This window comes from Hordeum vulgare, chromosome 6H (assembly GCF_904849725.1).
Source record: "Hordeum vulgare subsp. vulgare chromosome 6H, MorexV3_pseudomolecules_assembly, whole genome shotgun sequence".
Taxonomy (NCBI): domain Eukaryota; kingdom Viridiplantae; phylum Streptophyta; class Magnoliopsida; order Poales; family Poaceae; genus Hordeum; species Hordeum vulgare.
Genome location: NC_058523.1, coordinates 546,757,393 through 546,777,386, shown reverse-complemented (window position 1 = coordinate 546,777,386; position 19,994 = coordinate 546,757,393). Strand labels below are relative to the sequence as shown.

The 19,994-nt window shown below is 49.7% G+C and overlaps 1 protein-coding gene across 1 annotated transcript; it reads left to right on the top strand.

Annotated features, from left to right (window-relative positions):
- Positions 1-3,817: 3,817 nt before the first annotated feature.
- On the top strand, positions 3,818-10,416 carry LOC123401226 (E3 ubiquitin-protein ligase WAV3). Its single transcript, XM_045094965.1, has 2 exons — positions 3,818-5,001; positions 7,969-10,416. Exons 1-2 carry the CDS (start codon positions 4,702-4,704, stop codon positions 9,895-9,897), a joined length of 2,229 nt encoding a protein of 742 aa, XP_044950900.1. The 5' UTR covers positions 3,818-4,701; the 3' UTR covers positions 9,898-10,416.
- The last annotated feature ends 9,578 nt before the right edge of the window (positions 10,417-19,994 follow it).

Sequence of the window (19,994 nt, the reverse complement as noted above, 5' to 3'; positions counted from 1 at the left end):
GCAGCAAAGTTGCACCAGTTGACCTCACCGCTGCTCATCTCGTCTCGGTGGATCCGCCGGCAGTGGCCGGCCACTCCATGCATTCCATCTCATTCATTCCCTACCCTGCTTTATAAAGTCATCAGGGAGAGGGAGAGAGCTTTTCTACGACTTGCATTGGTTTCAATTTCCTTCTACTGTTTTCCCATGCCTCTCCTCTCCTGTTCATCATCCATCATTGCTTTTTCTCTCTGCGCCCGGCTGGGGTCACGCACTGGCTCGGGACCCTGTTCCATTCCGGGACGTGTTTTAGGTTCCCCGCTGCAAAAGGCTCCGCCCCCTACATGAAATACAATACGTGACCCAAAGAGAAAAACTAGAAACACCACCACGCACTACATACTTTTCTGGTTTGAGATAATGCTTGGCTCAACTGGTTCGGACGGACGAATTCATGGCTCGTGTACGGTGTACCATGAGTGGCACTGCTACTAGTGGACAGAGAAAATTCCACGGAGGTTGTGGTAGTAGCAGCTAGAGGTGGTGGGCGGCACATGAACAGCAACCCGGCATACAATGAGGAGCGTAAATGCGTGTGCCCATCAATGGCGACACGAGGATGCCCGTGACGCAAAAGCACCGGCAACCAAGCCCAAACCGAGGAACCGCAAGAAAATAAAAATGAAAAACCGCCGTCCCATTTTTCTTTGGGCACCGTTTCTCCGGTAGATGTCCACTTTAGCCCCAGCGCATCCTGCGATAGTGCTTTTTTCGCCCGCGGTCGAACGAGTTTTCAGCCGCGTCATCAGGTTTCGGTCCCTAGACGTTGACGTTTTAAAATTAGTCTTTTCCCGTTTCTAAAAAATGTCACAAGTTCAGCGATCATGCCACAAGTCGACGATCAATATTCAACAGTTTGACGATCAACACACCCACTGGTTCTGCGATCAAAAGGGAAGGATGGAATGAATCAAACGACTGGCTCGATGCAGATCCGCTCCTCTACCGCGGTCACGGGACTGACCGGGGTCGTCGGACTCGTCGCCGGCGTTGGTCCTGCCAGGGTGATCGGTGTCGCCGGCGTGGTTGGAGTTATCGCTGCCGTGGTCATCGGCGTGGTTGGAGTTGTCGCTGCCGTGGTCGCCGACGTGGTTGGAGTTGTCACTGTCGTGGTCGCCGATGCAGTCGTCGCCGACGCCATCATCCGGTTTAAGATCAGGTCGCGTTGCACGAAGTACCACGGCTTCACATGCTCGTCCATCGTCGTTGTGTCTGTCCCCATCAAGAATGCCAGCTCGATGTTCCTCTTCTTCGCGACGACATTGGTCCTCAGAAGGTCGAACTTGACGTGTTGGTTCGCCATCAACGCCGACCACCGCGTGTCGGTTTTCTCCTCCCTCTTGGCAGCACTGTTCTTGGCGTCGGCGATGCATTGCTCGAGCAAAGATTGTAGTCGTTTGGCTACGGGCGCCGAATCTCTCGTCGTGGCGGCTTTCTTGGTGCCATCTGGGCGCCCTTCTGCCGCAGGCGGGGCAAGCGCGTCCTGGTTATAGGTCTCCTTGGCCTTGTCGAGGGCGAGCCGAACTTCCATCCACATCTCGCACGACTCGATTCTGGAGAATACGTGAAGGAACCTGAACTCTTGATCCTTGTTGTTGGCGCGATGTCGAACATCCAAACCATATGCACAAGCGAACAAAACATGTCGGCAAAGTACACGGCGATGCGACGAACTAGGGCGGGCAAACTCTGTCTATACGTGCCCCTCGACGTTGGTGCCGTTTTTCGGTCGAGCAGCAACCTCCTCGGCGATCCCATGCCACTTGTTGCAGACCGTCTCGATCGTCGACCAGCGATTCGCCATGGCCTTCTTGTCGCGATCCATGTGGATCCTGGCGAAGTCGGGGTCGACCAGCTTGCGTCCATCGAACGTTGTTTTGATTCTCCCCTAGTGCGTATCAGTGTTCTAATTCGTGTCGGTGATCGGGTCGATGCTAACAGTCTTCCACACTTCGGCAAGGCACTCGTCTACTGGGACGTCCACTTGACACGTGGCTCGGCTCGCTTGTTGTTCGTCGCCCGCCTTCTCTTCCTTCCCTTCTTCTTCGGCACTGGTTCCGTTTCCACCTCCACCGCCTCTTTCTCCCCCTCCTCCTCCTCCTCGGCATCGTCTATCTCGTCGCCGATGTCGCTAGCGGTGTCCATTTTTTGCCATGCACGCCGAACTCCGGGTGTGATGCGGCGGCGACGGAGCCGCTCGTGATGATTTCATCTATGTCGGCATCTCTCTACTTAAACTGCGGCGACGACGCGGACGTGAATGGAAGGTCACCACAACGCAGAGACGGCGCAGGTGAGGCTGTTGGCGAGTACGCCAATGGCGAGTAGTTGCACTGGATGTTGATGACGACGCTAAACGCAGGTGAGGGAATGTGCGGGTCGTAGCCGAAACCGGTGGGGGAGGAACGAAAGGAGGAGTTGGGATTGAAGCCGCCATGCGCGTCGCCGTCGGAGTGTACCTGGCAAGGGAACGTACTCGCAGGGCGGCATCGTCGGCGAGAGAGCGGCCGGCGCGCTTGGGCGGATTCATCATCCCCGCGCGCGCCTCTTCCTGATCGAGCTCGAGCGCGGCCGCCGCCGCGTCCCTGATCCTCCTAGCGTCAAGCCTCCTCCGTCGGTCTGTTGTGACCGCCTCTCGACGCTGAACATCCACCCTCCACTCGACGCCCGAAACGCCCGGTGGCCTAGCCGTCGGCTTCGACTGGCTAGAGTCGGCGACGATGGCGGGGCGAGGGACGGTGTACTTCTTCGATGGCATGGCGGTCGTATGACGGGTGAGTGGGAGAAGAATGGCGCGAGGAGGCGGGGGGTGGAGGGAAAGGGAGGAGGAAGGGGAAGAAAACAGCGGGAAAGGCCCGACTGACATTGACGGAGCAGGCCCGCTTGGCTTTTCACTTCGATCGGCGCTCCGAGGTGCCCCCCGGGGGGCTGGGTTCGCCTCTGGTTTGCCGATTGTTATTTCGTCCCAAAACAACGCTAAAACAAGGTACTCGAGGCGCGACTCGGCTGATTTTGCACCGCCGATGCTAAACGAGGTACTGGGGGCGCAATTGGGCCGATTTTGCACCACCGGCGCTAAACGAGGTACTGGGGGCGCGACTGGGCCGATTTTGCACCGACGGCGCTAAAAAAGACGTCCTCGGGTGGCTGTTGGGGGGAGTGGAGATGCTCTAAACATCCGTCACCTCGACAGCCGTCGAATCTCCACGCGCCAGCTATCCGATCTAACTAGCACGCTGCTCGGTCGCCTTTCCGACCCATAAATTCCTGAAATAACAAACCAGTTGCAGAAACAATGACCGCATTGCAGAAATAATTGCTGAAACAACTGTCACGTTATAGAAACAACGAGCATGTTACATAGACTTCCTCTTTTTTTGTGATAACAGCGTGAGGTGATCTGTTGATGAAGTTGTGTGTAGTGTTTCTTTTTTATTACGACATCTTCTTATCCATGTTGCAAAAATTATGGTATGTTATAAAAATTACGACATCTTTTAACCCATATTACAAAAAATACGACATATTACAAAAATTACGACATGTTGCAAAAATTACGACTTGTTTTCCTGAAACAACAGGAATGTTTCAGAAAACGATTGCGGCTTGTTTTACTGAAACAACAGGAATGTTTCAGAAAACGATCGCGGCTCGGCACGTGTACCGGAGAGCGCGGGCACACTCTCGTCCGTTAGATCGACGGACGAAACGGAGGCGGAACAATTGCGCAGATCAACCGGAAGAAGGTAAAAGTTTTCCTTTTTCTTTTTAGTGATATATATACCATCAGGACACGATGAAAAACAAGGAACAGAACAAAACCTGTGAATAATCTGCCCGAGCCAGAGAGAACGGGAGGTGAGCGGACGGAGCGTACATGTCGTGTCGTGTCGCGTCGCGCCCAGCAGAAACAGGAAAAACAGAGGGCGGGACGATGATTTATATTACACTACACGGGGCGCCTCGCCTCGTCGTCTTCCTCCGCCGAGGCGCTGCCCACGCATCACTCGCCAGTAGACAGTAGAGTACTCATCAGACCGCCACCATCGACAACTTGACCCGAGCAGAGCTCCCTCCTTCCTCCGCTTGCTCAGTCCTCGCCATCATCTCCCTCTTTCCAGCTTTTCTTTGCAGTTGCCCTCCCCCGCCCTGTGGACTCTGCCCCCCGCTTCCTTTGCTCGCTCGCTCGCTGCCTTTTCCCCCTCCTCTCCTCGTCTCCCTCTCCCTCTTTGTTAAAAGGCTGCTCCCTCTCCCCCCTCGCACCCCTCCCTCTCTCTCTCTACTTCTTCTTCTTCTCTCTCTCTTGCCTTGGCATGGCCGCCTGAGGTCAAATACCCATCCCGCTTTCTCTCTCTTTCTCGCGCAATCTTTGTCCCAGATTCCAACCCTCACCTCCCCTCACCTCCAGCCGTTTATATTTGGTGCCTCCGTGCCTGCTAGCCGCTCTCCGCTTCATCTCACTTCCCCATGGCCATGGCTTCCACGGCGGCGGCTACCACTGTCAGCTCGTGCTCTGATGCTCCGAGGCTCTGACCTCGCCTCTCGCCCACCCCACGCCCACCTGACATACCAGTACACTCACTGAGTAGCAACCTCTCTCACCTCAGCTCAGCTCAGCTTCAAGTTGGTTGGTTGGTTGGCTGGCTGCGCGGAGAGGAGCGGATGGAGAGCAGATGGAGGAAGGCCAAGATGTCGCTGGGGCTCAACCTCTGCGTCTACGTGCCGCGGACGCTGGACGACATGGACAACGCCGGCCCGCCCTCCACGGGCTCCTCCACGGCCGCGCTCGTCTCGCCGGCGGCCTCCTCATCCGCCTCCTCCTACGCCACCAGCGCCAACACCACCCCCACCGCCGACACGCCCAACGGCAGCGCCAGGGGCCCCGGCGCGCTCATGCCCACCACCCCGACGCCCACCTCCGCCGGCCTCCGCCTCTCCAAGTCCGGCAGCAAATCCTTCAAGGTACCACCACCACCACCACCACCACCACCAAACCATGTCTGTAATACTATAACATTGGAAAAAAAAACTTGCTGCAAAGATCTATGTCCATTATGTTGATTTATCTCTGCTTTCTCAGTTAATTAAGCTCTAATCCCTCACAGAAAGTAGTAAAAGGTTGGATTCAGGTTGTTCACCTGTGACGTTTCTTGTGCTTCCAATGATGCGCGCAACACACACGCACAAAGTGGGGGGTCAAGGATGAACACCGGAGGAGGCCATGGTGGAGGAGGAATATCATCATGGAGTGGGGGAGTTTGTCTTTCTTTACTGCCTGGGGTCCTCCTCCTCCTCCTCTTTGACACCACACACACACACACACACACACACACACCCATAGATAGATAGATAGATGGATAGTCCACACATCCTTTTCCTCATCACTCACCTTTTCCTCCTAGTCCTAGACAGCCATCCTCATTCACTTCACTTCTTTTCGTGGAGGCATAAAGAGGAGGCAGTGGCATACACATAGCCATGGCTGCCTAGCATCCTTTTCGCAGCAGCAGCTTGCCTGCTTGGACACTGTTCCCAGATGCCTTCTTGGCATTCTTCCAACACACACAAGGGGAAAAAAAACATTTGAGAACAGGATGGGGGTGCCCATGGAATGGATGCCTGGGAGCCCACCAGAGCCTCTCTTTAGGGTGCCCAGAGGCCAGGTTTGGAAAAGGCGATTAGTTTCCGCCAGATGATGCCAATTTGGAAATTGTTAAGCTGCAGTGTCCCTAGCTATGCTGTCCTATGGCTATGGGCTATGGAATCAATGACGTGGCGCCGCGCTAAGCGGACACGGGGCGCGGTTTAGGTTCGGGTTTTCAAATGTCTGTCGGGGGTCAGCTCTTTGATCTTCTTCCTGGTCTTACATGGTGAAGTGTGCTGTTTATTAGTTTGAAATGGGTTATTCAAATCAAGGCATCCACATCACTCGATAATTCTGACAGAATACCGGCCCCCTTGCATTATTCCAACAAAGATAAACCAGAACAGGAAGGGGTATGGATTCTCATCTCTCTTTGGAGTGCCCAGAGGCTCTTTGATCTTTTGGCATTACAGGGTGAGGTGTACTATTGTTTAGTCAGCGATGAATTATTCAAACTGAGGCACCTACATCACCTGATAATGCTAGGAGGTTGCCACTTCCAATTGTAAATTAGCTTTGACCATGGGCTTCACCTTGCTAGGTAAAATACCTTAACCTTGAGCAAGCTTCTTCTTCTCAACTGAGAGTCTGAAAGTGTAGCGCAATAGCAAGGCGTTCTTTTTATTTTTATCTGACAAAAGCCTGGTACGGTGGCATTTTACAATGTTCTTTCGAGTGTGGTCAACAGTACTAATGTATTTGTTTCGCGATCAGGCAATTCATGACTTATTCATAACAAAAATATCTATGAAATGTTAAACTGACAACGACGTTTAAAAAATCGAAAGCTCATGGATAACTTCATCTCTCCATGGTCCACCATCCTTTTCAGAACAGCTGCTTGTGCACTGTTCTCAGACCCCTTCTTGAATTCTCTCAACCGAAAAAAAAAAACAATCCAGAACAGGATGGGATTGTTAAGATGTAGTGCTCCTAGTTATGTTACTGCATCATTGATGTGTAACGGTCCTAAGCGGACACAGGGACACGGTTAGGGTTTGATCTTCTGGTCTTACATGGTGAGGTGTATTGTTTAGTTAGTGATGAATTATTCAAATTAAGTGACCTACATCACTCGATAATGTTAGAGATTACCGCTCCCAATTGTAAATTAGCTTGGCTATGGGCTTCTCCTTGCTACATGACTACCCGAACCTTGAGTAAGTCTCTTTTCAAATCAAAAGTCTTAAAGTGCGGCGCCTGAGCAAGTTTTCTTTTTCTGATGGAAGCCTCATACTGTGACATTTGGCAAAGGTTTTTCGAGGGTGGTTGACAATACTACTGCATTTTTTAGCAGGCAAGCAATCCATGACTTATTCATCACATCAAAAATATCTATGTAATGTTAAACGATAATGACGTTTGAAAAATCGAAAACTTATGGATAACTTCATCTTCATGGTCTGCCATCCTTTTCAGAATAGCTGCTTTGTTACTGTTCTCAGACCTGCTTGGGCACTATTCTCAGATCATTTCTTGTATATTTTCATGTATTTTTTCACAAAACAGGAGAGGGTATATGGATTCCCAAGAGCCCACCACCGCCTCGCTTTAGGGAAAATGATTAGTACTCTGATCATGACCATCTGCAATTAAATTGTATTATCCTTGCTATTTTATTAAATCAGTGGTGTGCGGTGGTGCGATGAAGACCCGGGGACACGATTAGTATTGGGTTTGAAATGTAACTGGAAGGTCATCCCTTTGATCTTCTGGTCATATAAGGGTGAGGTGTATTGGTTAGTCAACAAAGAATTATTCAAATTAAGGCACCTAGATCACTCACATAATGTTATATTACTACCCCATTGTAAATTAGCTGGACCACAGGCTTCACCTTGCAACATGACTATACCTTGAGCAAGTTTGTTCTTCTCAACTTAAAGTCTGAAAGTGCGGCCGGTATGCAAAGTTTTGTTTGTTTATTCTGATGGAAGCCTGAAACTATCAAACTGCAGAATTTGACAACGGTTTATAGAGAATGGTCAACAATGCTAATATAGCTCTTTAGGAATTAAGCAACGCATGACTTATTCATAACATTATCTATATAAAAATAAATATGAGAAGGACAATTGAAAAAAAAAAAGTCATGGACAACTTCATCTTCTTGATTTATACATTTATTATTGTGACGTTTCAATGTTTATTTGGCTGGTCTTCTTTACTTCAGTTTGCACCATCACACGACTATATATACCATGAAAAATGCCTTCCCAGATTCATATTTTGACCATTTTTTAATATCTGTATCTTAATCCTTTTATATTGCCACATTTTTGCAGAAAACGTGTGCAATATGCTTGACCATAATGAAACCTGGTCAGGGCCATGCTCTATTCACGGCAGAGTGCTCGCATACCTTTCACTTCCATTGTATATCTGCAAATGTTAAGCATGGAAGCAACAGTTGCCCAGTTTGTCGCACCGAATGGAAGGAACTGCCATTTCGTGGCCCGTTGGTTGCTTCAATCCCTCAAGGAAGTGCAAGGATTAATCCTGTTAATGGGCAGCAAAATGGCGGCCACATGACACTATTGCGACCACTCCCTCGTGCCCGTTCTTCTGGTCGCCTTCATCATGTAACTTGTTTGTTGCCTGACACTGACCGAAGTGTTTTCAATGATGATGAACCCTTGGACTTGTGTGAAGCAACTGAGGACCATCAGCAGGGATGTTCAAGAACAGTTGAGATAACGACACACCCTGAGTTCACTGAAATACCAGAAAGTACTTCAGAAAGAAGCTTCACTGTTCTAATTCATCTAAAGGCACCCCTTGCTCAGAGTTTGCATGTACCTGGAGATGACAATGGCCCAAACACTGGTCGAGCCCCAGTTGATCTTATCACAGTGCTTGATGTCAGTGGTAGCATGGCTGGTACCAAACTTGCATTGCTGAAGAGGGCCATGGGGTTTGTCATTCAGAACCTTGGCTCCTCAGACCGGCTTTCTGTCATCGCCTTCTCATCATCTGCACGCAGGCTCTTCCCTCTTCGTCGGATGACCGAGTCTGGTCGTAAGCAAAGCTTGCTAGCAGTCAATTCTCTGACATCAAATGGTGGCACCAACATTGCTGAGGGTCTGAGGAAAGGCTCCAAGGTGATTGAAGAACGGCAGGCCAAGAATCCAGTCTGCAGCATCATCCTCTTATCAGACGGGCAAGACACATACACGGTTTCACCAAGTACGGGTGCCCACAAACCATATACAGTCTCACCAACTGCCGGTGCACAGAAAGCATCAGCTGAGTATTGTGCGCTCTTGCCATCTACTAATGGCAGTCAGCAGGTACCAGTTCATGTCTTTGGGTTCGGCGCTGACCATGATGCAGTTTCGCTCCATTCAATCTCTCAAACCTCTGGTGGAACCTTTTCATTCATCGAGACAGAGGCTACCATCCAAGATGCATTCGCCCAATGTATTGGTGGACTTTTGAGTGTGGTCGCACAGGATTTGCGTGTAAAGGTGGAGAGTGTCCACCCTGATGTGCACTTTGGTTCCATCAGATCAGGCAGCTACTCTAGCAGAATTGCAGATGATAAGAGGAATGGGTCCATTGATGTTGGTGACCTGTATGCTGAAGAGGAAAGGGATTTTCTTATGACTCTGAACGTTCCCCAAGGGTGTGGCGACGAAACTGCACTTCTCAAAGTTGGGTGTGTCTACAAAGACCCGCTGATGAAGGAGACCATCAACATGGCTGAGGTGCAGGTGAAGATCTCCAGGCCGGCATTCGTCTCGGTGCAAACCGTGTCGATCCAGGTGGACCGGCAGAAGAACCGCCTTCATGCAGCAGAGGTGATGGCCGCGGCAAGGTTCTCCGCAGAGCGTGGCGAGCTGGCACACGCCGTCTCACTGCTCGAGGACTGCCGAAGAATGATCACGGGGTCAGCGTCCGGGCAGTCCGGCGACCGGCTGTGCCAGTCGCTTGACGCCGAGCTGAAGCAGATGCAGGAGAGGATGGCGAGCCGGCAGAGGTACGAGGCTTCCGGGCGGGCCTATGTGCTGTCAGGCCTTAGCTCGCACTCGTGGCAGAGGGCGACCGCCCGTGGGGACTCCACGGACAGCGAGAGCCTGATCCAGGCCTACCAGACGACGTCGATGGTCGACATGGTGCTGCGCTCCCAGACGCTGACCCGCTCGTCGACCCCGAAGCAAACCCCGCAGATGAGGCACGCCAAGTCGTTCCCGGCGCACCCGCAGCCTAGGTAGGTGAGAACACCGTGTCCCGGCCTCGTCGACGGGTGCCGAAATAAGGATCTTTAGCTGAATTTAGATTCTGTGGAAGCAGCAGTAGTGGTGTGAGTTGGATTCTTGGTTTTTGTTGGGGTGTGGGGGGTGGTGGGATTGGGTTGGGGGTGGTACAAATGGTGTGGTATAAGGAGATGTAAATTTGTTTTGGGGGGGGGGGGGGGGGGTGGTGGTGGTGGAGGTGGGGGTATATGGAGAGAGTTAAGTTAAGGTGAGGTAATTCTGTACTGTAGTGGGTTAGGGTGGGGGTCAGGGGCTGGTATAAGTGTGCTGGGGAAAATGGGTAAGGTAGGGGGAGGAAGGTGTTGTGCTGGTTACTTGGTGTTAGGGGGGGTATACTCCAGTATTGTTGTATGTACTGCTAGCTCTCCTTTGTGTGGTGGTTGGTGATGTACATAAAGAGATGGGTATACATTTGTGAACCGAACTGAATCCAACTCTTTGGTGAACGCATGGATGCATACCTGATCTTTGTTGCAAGGCTGGTGTGATCTGCCCCTGTCTCTGAACATGGTGAGTTTGCAAGCTCTGAATCTTAGCCTCTGCTTCGTTATTTTTAATGCACTTCAGAACTTTGTCGGTTCGCTTCTCCTGTGTTGATGGATGTTGGAGGCGTTGGTGGGTGGGTGGTGCTGCTGATTTTTTGCGTGGTGCATGTTGCCGCGTACGGGGATGAGCTGATAGAACCGTATCACGTGTTTTTCACATACCTCGGTGAATCTGTTGGATGGCGGCGATCGCTCGTCGTGTCTCGGTATCTGGAACGACGGCCCCCGCGCGTGGCGGCGCTGGCGGATAGGCACGCGGCTACGTCAGTCGTCAGGTGTGGGGTGGGGCGGGGCGGCGCGATTTCTCCGGCGGGGGGGGGAGGTTGCGATCGCCGGTGGCCGCCGCCGCAACCGCGAGAGGAAGGACGATGCTGGTTTAGAACGGGCCGTGTGCCGGAGCCGTTGCAGTGTGGATTTGGGCCTGGGCTTTCTCCAGGCCAGTATGGCTGGTGCACGGTGTGGATGGGGGCCCACAGGAGGGTCACGGTCGGGCTCGGTTGGCGGGCTGACGGGAATGCCTCAACCGCAACGGTCTTCTAGAATCTAGAGTCGCAGACTGACCGACCGTGATAGCGATGCATGTACTGACGAAAATATGCGTATAATCATTGTGGCCTCAGATTCAAAATAAGTTGTTCGAGAAATTGTTAATGGCACAGGAGGCATGCATGTCTCAATTATTGGGGAGATCATTACTAGGAAATCTGAGTTTCCCAATTTCACTTTTTTGTTTCGTAGGTCGTGCCTCGAATGTAGGCCCTGTTTGGATACTCTAACTCGATTAGAGGTTAGAGTTAGATTCTAATTCTAGACTAACCCTGAACTAACTCTAACCAAAAAGGTGTTTGGATGGAAGGGTTAGATTGCTAATAAATGCATTTTTTTTCAATCATTTGGCTCCTTTATTTAGGATTTTGTGTGGTGGAGGGAGAGAGAAAAATAACTTTTTCTAGGCCCCACCTAACTCTAACCCAAAAAAGCACCTCTTGGATGGGTTAGATTTTTGAGGTGGGTTAGATGCATCTAACCCACCCTGTTTGAATTTTTAAGGGTTAGATGAGTTCAATCTAACCAACTCTAACTCTAACCCTAGGATCCAAACAGGGCCGTAGAAGCCCGTAACCTTGCCAAGTTTCGGCATTCTTATCGAGGTAAGCACATTCGGCTTGGGTAGGACAACCATGCTCCTATTGTATTCCTCTATTTCTCTTCAAACTTGATCTTTGAGTAGATTACTAAAAAAGAATACTGATAAAAATATTGTTCTAAATAAAAAAAAATAATAGTTCATATGTTTCCATGTGTTATAAATAGTAAAAACATTCAAATAGCTTCTAAATTTTAGGCTAGCAAATTTAGTCGATTTGTTGTACTCACATATGATGCTAAAATATGGCATCCATGTCATTTTTAGTTAAAAAAACAAAACCTCTAAATTAATTTAAACATGGTCTTTTCATAGCACTGTTTTTATTCTTTTGCCTAGAATAGGGCGGATGTCATTTGTTTGCAAAACTTCAAACATGAGTAAAACACGCGAGCGTACCCCTTCGCCTCCTCCCGCGACGAAATATGCAATTGGGGTTTCCCCGCCTTTTGTCGGCGTCTTGGTCCGTCTCGTCTTTGATGATCCTAGGGCCATGGATGTACATGGGATCTCGATCCTTGCCAGCTGGAGGGTTCATGCTATTTTTAGGTCGATTGGGGTTTGTATTTTACTCAGAAAGACGATGCGACAATGACTCCTTAAAGATGGAATAAGATCCTCCTTACTTAGCCCTCGGCTCGGCTATGCGTCGATCGTGGTTGTAGGGCATATATAGGTGTGTCCCTCACCATCTAGTGTGTCCCTCATCCCTCCTCATAAGTCGGGAGGGAGACCGAGCAGGCCCCTGATCCATCTGGCACGGTACAATAGTGCTTGACGTAGAGTGGGAGGTGGGGTCTCGTTCACCTGATCCGACGACTGGCGAGACGGAGGCCCCGATTCTGCTTAGCCATGGAGGATTCTTTCGCGCTTGCTTCGGTGCTTATAGGCATCGTTAAGTGGTATACGAACCTGCATCTATTCCCTGATGCTCTTCGTAAAGTCAGGAGAGATAATGAACTAATCAAAGAAAAAAAATGCACGTTGAAAAATAAGAATTGTTTTATTTTCTCTACTATCATTTTCTCGTGATTCTACTATTCAACACTGATGCGCGCTGAACAATGTCTCAAAATATGTGTCCTGTTCTGCTAAAAAAAAATAGTGTCCTGTCATGATCGAAGTTGAATTGATGGGATGTCTTCTCACATAAAAAAAAAGAAAGAATACCTTGCTTAAAAGTAAAAGAAAGGGAGAAAGAGAGACAGCGATGCGTACATAGGCACGCACTGACACGCCCGGCTGTCCTCGTACAAGACCGTATTTCGACGTAGCAGTATATAGAGATCTCTATGCACGAACAAAAAAAAGAAAAAACTGTTGCGCGTGACATACCGCCGCAAGACAAGGTCAGGATAGCCACCCGTGTTACGCACACGGTGACACCAGCATCCAGAGAGAGACCAGTTTGGTCTGGCTGGCCAGTGGAGTGTATTTTTCCCCCAAAAAAAAAAAAAAACTGGAGTGTACTTTTCATTTCAGTAGCTGTCGCCGGTGCCGGTCCTCCACCTACCCCCAGCCCCGCGTACGAGCACGGAGCACTACTAGTCTATGGCCACCAGCGCAAGCGACCACGTCTCACAACATCTCCAACGACGGTCCATAAAAAAATGATTACTTATCGTGCTCGCAAGCATTGGCTTCAGTGGTTGTCGTAAAATTTGACGCGTGTAACATTCTAGCAGACGCGTAAAATTTCAGCGCTTGCAAAATGCATTTTGATCAAATATAGACAATTCAAACGACACATAGCATAGATAGTCTAGATAGATAGAAACCACTCCTTATCGATACATAGCGTAGATAGTACTTACATAATAAAAAGTAAAAAAAAACGATAAACTACTCCTCATTATCTTTTTTCGACGCGCCGGTGTCCGATTTCTCCTTCGTGATGAAGACGTCAATCCAGCGTTCTTCGTCAGACGACCAAGTCGACTCTTCCTTGAGCTCCAGAAAGAGTGCGGTTTGCTTCCACATATGCCTGTCTTGATGAAGAATTCACGCTCGTCGAAGACGTGTTGCGGGAACTATCGGCGCAACTCTCTCATGGCATGTCGTCCATCTCAGCGATGCCGAGGCGGCGCTCCCGCTTCCGGTTTCGGCGACGGTCCTCTTCGGTGACAACCCGCGGAGGTGGCACGAGGTTCTACGACCACTCTTGCGTCATCACCTCGGAGAAATTCATCTTCCTACGAGGCCGGTTGAGGCGCCACGTCGTCCCGTCGTACGCACGGATGGCATTGTCGACGGTGTCGAACGTGCCAAGAGCGAGACGCATGTCGCCGGAGCGGATCTCGGCGTAGAAGGTGCCGCAGGGGCACGCGCGGACGCCGCGGTAGCCCGGAGTTCCGCGACGGCACGACGGCATGGTGGGCGGCGGCGGCGAGGCGAGAGAGAGATCGGCAGAGGACGCGTGGCGAGGCGAGAGACGAGTGGGAGCGATGAAAGGGCGCGTGGAAAGGTGCTGGATTTATAGAACGTGTCCAAATCTACGACGCGTCGGACCGGCTTTCCCGTGCGCTGAAATCTTGTGCGACGACCGCTGGAACGCGCGTAACCGCTCCACGCACGCAAAAATGCTATTTCGCCTGCACGGACGGTTTTTACAGCTACTTGAAGATGCTCTTACACACGGGTACACACATCATCATCGTCACCGCCCATCACCTCCTCGGATCATCATCATCACCGGTTGGACTTGGGATGCATATATCTACTCCCTCCGTTCCTAAATATAAGTCTTTTTTAGAAATTTCACTAGTAGACTACATACGGATGTATATAGACATACTTTAGGGTATAGATTTATTTATTTTACTTCGTATGTAGACTTTTAGTGAAATATCTTAAAAGACTTATATTTAGAAACGAAGGGAGTAAGTAATAATAATATACGGAGTAATTAATGATGGCGTCTGCGTCGGTGCACAGCCACAGCGACGGACCGCGGAAAGCGAGCGGAGAGCAACCAAGAAAGGGGAGGCATCCGGCAGTGCGCTCCGCCTGGGAGCTGAGCTGAGCTGACAACTTGAGATCCTTTCTCTTCCGGGAAAAGGTTGGTACCGGGAGCGAGTGGCATGGGATTGGGAACCTCGTTCCGACGGACGGGCGGACGCGTCGATAGATCCCGCCGCAACCTCCCGTTGCCTGGCGCATTTCTGGTTCGGACTCGACGCCTGCATCGTATTCGTGCGGGTGGGCGGCTGATGGGTGGGTTCTCTCGTACGTGGCCAGCTAAGACATGGATCAGTGCATGTCGGTCTGTCGTCGCCTTGCGCTGCCGCACCGTTTCCGCCCGTGTTCTATTGGCCGCCGTGAAAATAAACTTGGCCTAGTTTCTTTGTTACCGAGAAAGTATTGCCCCTCGTTTCACAAAAAGAAGAAACTACTGCCCCTGATACTCGTTTATCCTTTTGGCGATTATTTGCAGCTTCTGGTGGTTCCATGTAGCATCTACAACTGGATACAACAAATCTGATTTTTAAGAGTAACTCCAACTGACCAACCAAACGGACGGTGTTTTTATCCGTTTTTTGTCCGTTTTGATCAGCCGTTCGTGACACGGACGTTGGTGACCTCCTGCTGCGCGGCGGCGGCGACGGCGTCCGTCGCGATGGCTTCATCCCTCGCGCCTGACGCATGCCTGGGTCCCTTCCTCTTAGGCAACTCCATTGCGTGTTGCTCGGGCGTCAGCGTCTTCTTCGGCTTGGGCACATCGGCGGTCTTGCGGGGGGCGCGAGGCTTGCCTTTGCCGGAGGGGGCGGTCGTCATGCCGGACGAGGCGAGGGAGGCGAGGCCGGCGGTGGCGTCGAGGTCGTCGTCCATGGCAGGGGCGGGAGCGCGCGCGGGCGGGAGTTTTTTTTTGGAAAATGGTGGAGGCTGCCACCGACCAGGGGGCCCGGGGAAGGAGAAGGAGTGAGCGGGCGTTCGTCTCGTGTCCGCGTCGACACAATTTCGGCTCAAAATGGGCTGGAAATGGGTCAGTAGGCGGACGCCAATCGGACGCGCGTCCGTTTGGATCGGCGCGTTGGGCCGACTTTTGTGTCCGCGCCGACCCAAACAGACACCAGCGGACGAAATGGGTCGCCCCGTTGGAGTTGCTCGAAAAGCCTCGAGACCGCGAAGAGTGATCGATCACGCATTAAATAATCTATTTCACACTGGATAATTCAAATTAAAAATCTCAAATTCATAGGTCGGTACTATTATAAATGTAATGTAAACCTAATCTTAACAAAAGCTTGTCCGGTCTCGTCGTGTTCATGCCCAGTGGCTGGCTGCGCCTCTCGAAATGTTGATCCGATCGTCAACGAGGTAGAGTAGGACACGAGACACGCACCGGCTCACGGGGCTCGAGGCACCGTCCTCTTTCGTGTCATACTCTTCCTCGTCTTGACCATGTCGGCGCACGTGATATTGATGAGGGATCTGTCCTGAAAGAAGAGTAGACGACGTCCACCTCGTCGCACTTGCGGCGTCCGGACTGATGCACCATACGAGGTGTCGAGACTGCGACTCCGCCTCGATAACGTCCACCCCCACGAGGGTTGTTGTCGTATCCCACGCGTGCTGCCTCACCCAGTCACGTGGGATGAACGCGTGGGCGATGGATCTCGTGGTGTGCGACTTAGATATGTTGTCAGCAATGTCGAAGAAGCCCAGAGATTGCGTGACGGGAGTTTGGGTGGCGAAGTGGAATTGAGTAGAGTGAATAAAGTTTGGTCCAAAAAACTGATGGGATTGAATATATATGGGTCGGATGGTTTAGCGTGGGGCAGGTCCGACGTAGCGAACTGCGTGGACCATTTCATATTGCCCTATTTTTTGAGTGCATGGATATGAAGGATGCTGGTCAGGTTAGGCATTTAACGTAGATTTGAGTCCTACATCTCGATCGGTGCTTTTTAACAGGTCACAAACCAGACTGTTCGCCCGGTCGTACGAATGGGATTTGAGGCACCCGACTATAGACACTCTTAGAGCATCTCTACCAGATCCTGTAAAAGGGCTGCACCCTTATAATTCCGACGAGTATATGAACCGTATAATTCCGACGAGTATATGAGTTCGATCCGTTTTTCTTGCGAGAACACACATCGTATCCCGGATCCGAGCAGTAACTTTTTTACCGCGGGGCGGAAAAAGACCCCCTCCACCCCTATTTATGTGGTTTCACCGCTCGGATACGGGTCAAACCCTATCCGCATCCGCTGTCGCTCCGCCGTGATTTCTCTTCCACTCCGTCCCAATTTATCGTCGGCGAGCTAAAAAAAACCTAGTGTTCCAACGCATGGACGGATACGGAAATGATGGGGATGACGCGGAGCACCGCGAACGCCAACGCAAGCGAGGAGCGCGGAGGTGGCTCAACTATGGTAGCCGGCCGCCATCAGCTTTCGAACATCGCGAGCTCGATGAGTACGAGCGTGAGTTCACGGTCCAACGTCGCTCCTCCGTCGGATCCTCTGCCGCTCGGAGCTCGTCCGCGGGCGCCTCAAGATCGCGGATCACTCCGGTCAAAAGAGAGCCGGAGGAGCTCGTGCCGCTCGTCGTCAAGCTTGAGGCCGACGAGGACTTGCTGCGTCGATGTGTCATCGACCCTGAAGACTACCTTGCCCCGGGGCAGGAGGACCATCTCGTGCACGTCATCATGGAGAGCTTGATGAGGGAGGCGGAGGAGGCCGACGCGTGCATCCGCCGTGAGCTCAAGATTGAGATGATGTTTCTCGAGCAGGCCTTCGCGACATTGCAGGCGCACGCGTCCAAGGAGGCGGACCTGTGCGTCATGAAGGCCGAGCAGGCCAAGGTCTAGATCGACCTCGACTCCAACGTGGACTGAGCTCCTTCGGCTACTCTGTCGCGTCGTCACCGCAGCACCCGTCGTTTTTGATAGCCTAGGCTTACGCTGCACGGTCCGCAGATCCCTCATCCTATATAGTACTATGATGTACTCCCTTCATTCCTTTATACAAGACCACAAACTCAGATTACACGTATCAAGATAAAACTTAATGATTACTTTGCAAGTTAACTTTTTCTTTCGTTAACTGGGGTCGTTGTTGTGCTGCATGTATGCAAGGTAGGAATGAGAAGATAGTAGCTAAGTGTCATTATGACTACATGTATGCAAGTATTAAACAAGTTGCTGGTATGAAAAACATCATTAATTTTTTTCCTCGATTAGTATTGGTGGCTTTGTATAGATGCAAAATGTATTTTTCATAGTGACATTGTTTAAGGGAATGGAGGAAGTAGTTTGATGGATAACTATCTACTCCCTCCGTTTTTAAATATAAGACCTTTTACAAATTTTACTATAGACTATATACGGAGCAAAATGAGTGAATTTACATCCTAAAATATGACTACATACATCCATATGTAGTTTATAGTGAGATCTTTAAAAGGTCTTATATTTAGGAATGGAGGGAGTATGATGTATATGATGATCAACTATGTATGATGAATGTCTTTGCAAGTTTCTTTCGTGAATGTTTTTTAAAATTTTATAATTTTATATACGGATATGCAGCGTATAAATTCGCCCTGCAAATTTGATCCGCAACAAAATATAAACTTATTTTACGGATCAGTATTATACGGGATCTCTTAAAGATGCTCTTATTACATGATGACACGGTGGCCCGGGTTGGCGCTTGTAAGTTCTTTCTTGGGTAAGTTGACACCTTCTTACATGGGGACTAGATTACACGGTTTAATAATAAGCACAACACACTTTTTGAAGAACCGTAATACTCCCTTCGTTACGGTTTAAAAGACACGGTTAAATTTATGTGTATTTTCACAATAGACAAGGTTTAAGGCATGTTACATTATTCTTAACAGTTAATTAATACTCCGTCGTATTAATTTTACATGCATGCGTAGTGTAAATGCTATTTTTGAGTTCATCTCATGACAATCATAACCACCTAGTTTCGAAAGAATTTTCAATCACGTTTTTCTAAACCGTGACGGAGGAAGTATGAGGTATCGTAACCCTTCTTTAAGAAAGCGCACAACCATTTGTGAGTGTCCTTTCTCTTTCCCAACAGGTCCCGGTTATGGAGACGAATGAGAGGTGAAAAAATAATAACATTCTTGCTTGTCGATTTCCGCTTCGATATTCCAGTCCGTCCCGGCTTCACTTTCACGCGCAAAATAAACACACAAGGAGCTCTTCCTAAGGCCCGTGTCAATGCATTGTCTCTTATCACGTTATCATAGGAGCATTAATAATTTAAGATATAATCATGCAATGCATTGTTTCTTATGAGTTGTATCTACATTTAATAATTTAGGGATAATGCATGCATATGATTGGGCTAGAAACTTTTTTTACCTATGACCACGTGCAAGGGTTGTATGTTAGCTAAGATACAACCTCACTCTCTTTCTTCATTAACTAGTATACCATGTGAGCAAAATGCTTATGAAACCACGCTAAGAAACTAGCATTGGAACACGCCTAAGAGCAACTTCCACCGGGTGCGGTCCACCAGGTCTGGGCAATCCTTCCGTGCCACATGCAGGCGCTCAATCCGCCTCTAGCCGCTCGGGTCTGACCCGTTGCAAGTTCGCCGGCAAGGCCACGGTCGGCCGTTGCCCTGGCTCGGCGTTGTCTTGAAAGCTTGCTAGCTCACCTTTGTCGTTCATAAAGTGTGACGCTTTCCGTTGCAGGTCGCCCGACACGTTTCTTACACGCCGGAACATCCCGATTAGGTGTTCGTGAAGTGCACAAACGACGGGGTACGATTTTCATTCGGCCTTTCCTCTTTGATGATTCGATGCAATTTTCGGTAGCTTATTAATTGCTTAATATAGTGTGTAGGATGGATGTAATTTTTGGCATTGGAAAGAAGAGTACATCGATCTATTGATCTCACGAAATTTCCTAGATGTTCGTGCACTTATATTTAGAATTGAAGCTATAGATGAGAGTAAAGAAGAGACCAAAGGGGAAACAACGTCTACTTTTTTAGCATCAAAAAAGGAAAACGTTGTTAAGCTCAAGAATTCACAAATCAACAACGAAGACATATAGACGATCTTAGTCCAACAAGTAGGGGCACTTATGAAAATTGGACATCTTTTAAAATGCCTGACTGATTGTGGTTCCTGTTTTCTATGATCTTGTACTCGTAGCGAATAATTGATAAAAATTGTATGTATTGAAATGCATTTGATGAAATAGAAATAATGTTTAAATTCGAAACGAAACAAAATGTGTGATTAAAAAATGGATGCTGGCTGAACATGAGGACGAGATTTGGGTCATCCTGATGGACGCACAGGCCAACACATTTGCAAAATGGAGCGAACATGCCGATCCAAACGGATGAAAGGCGGCCAAAGCGCGC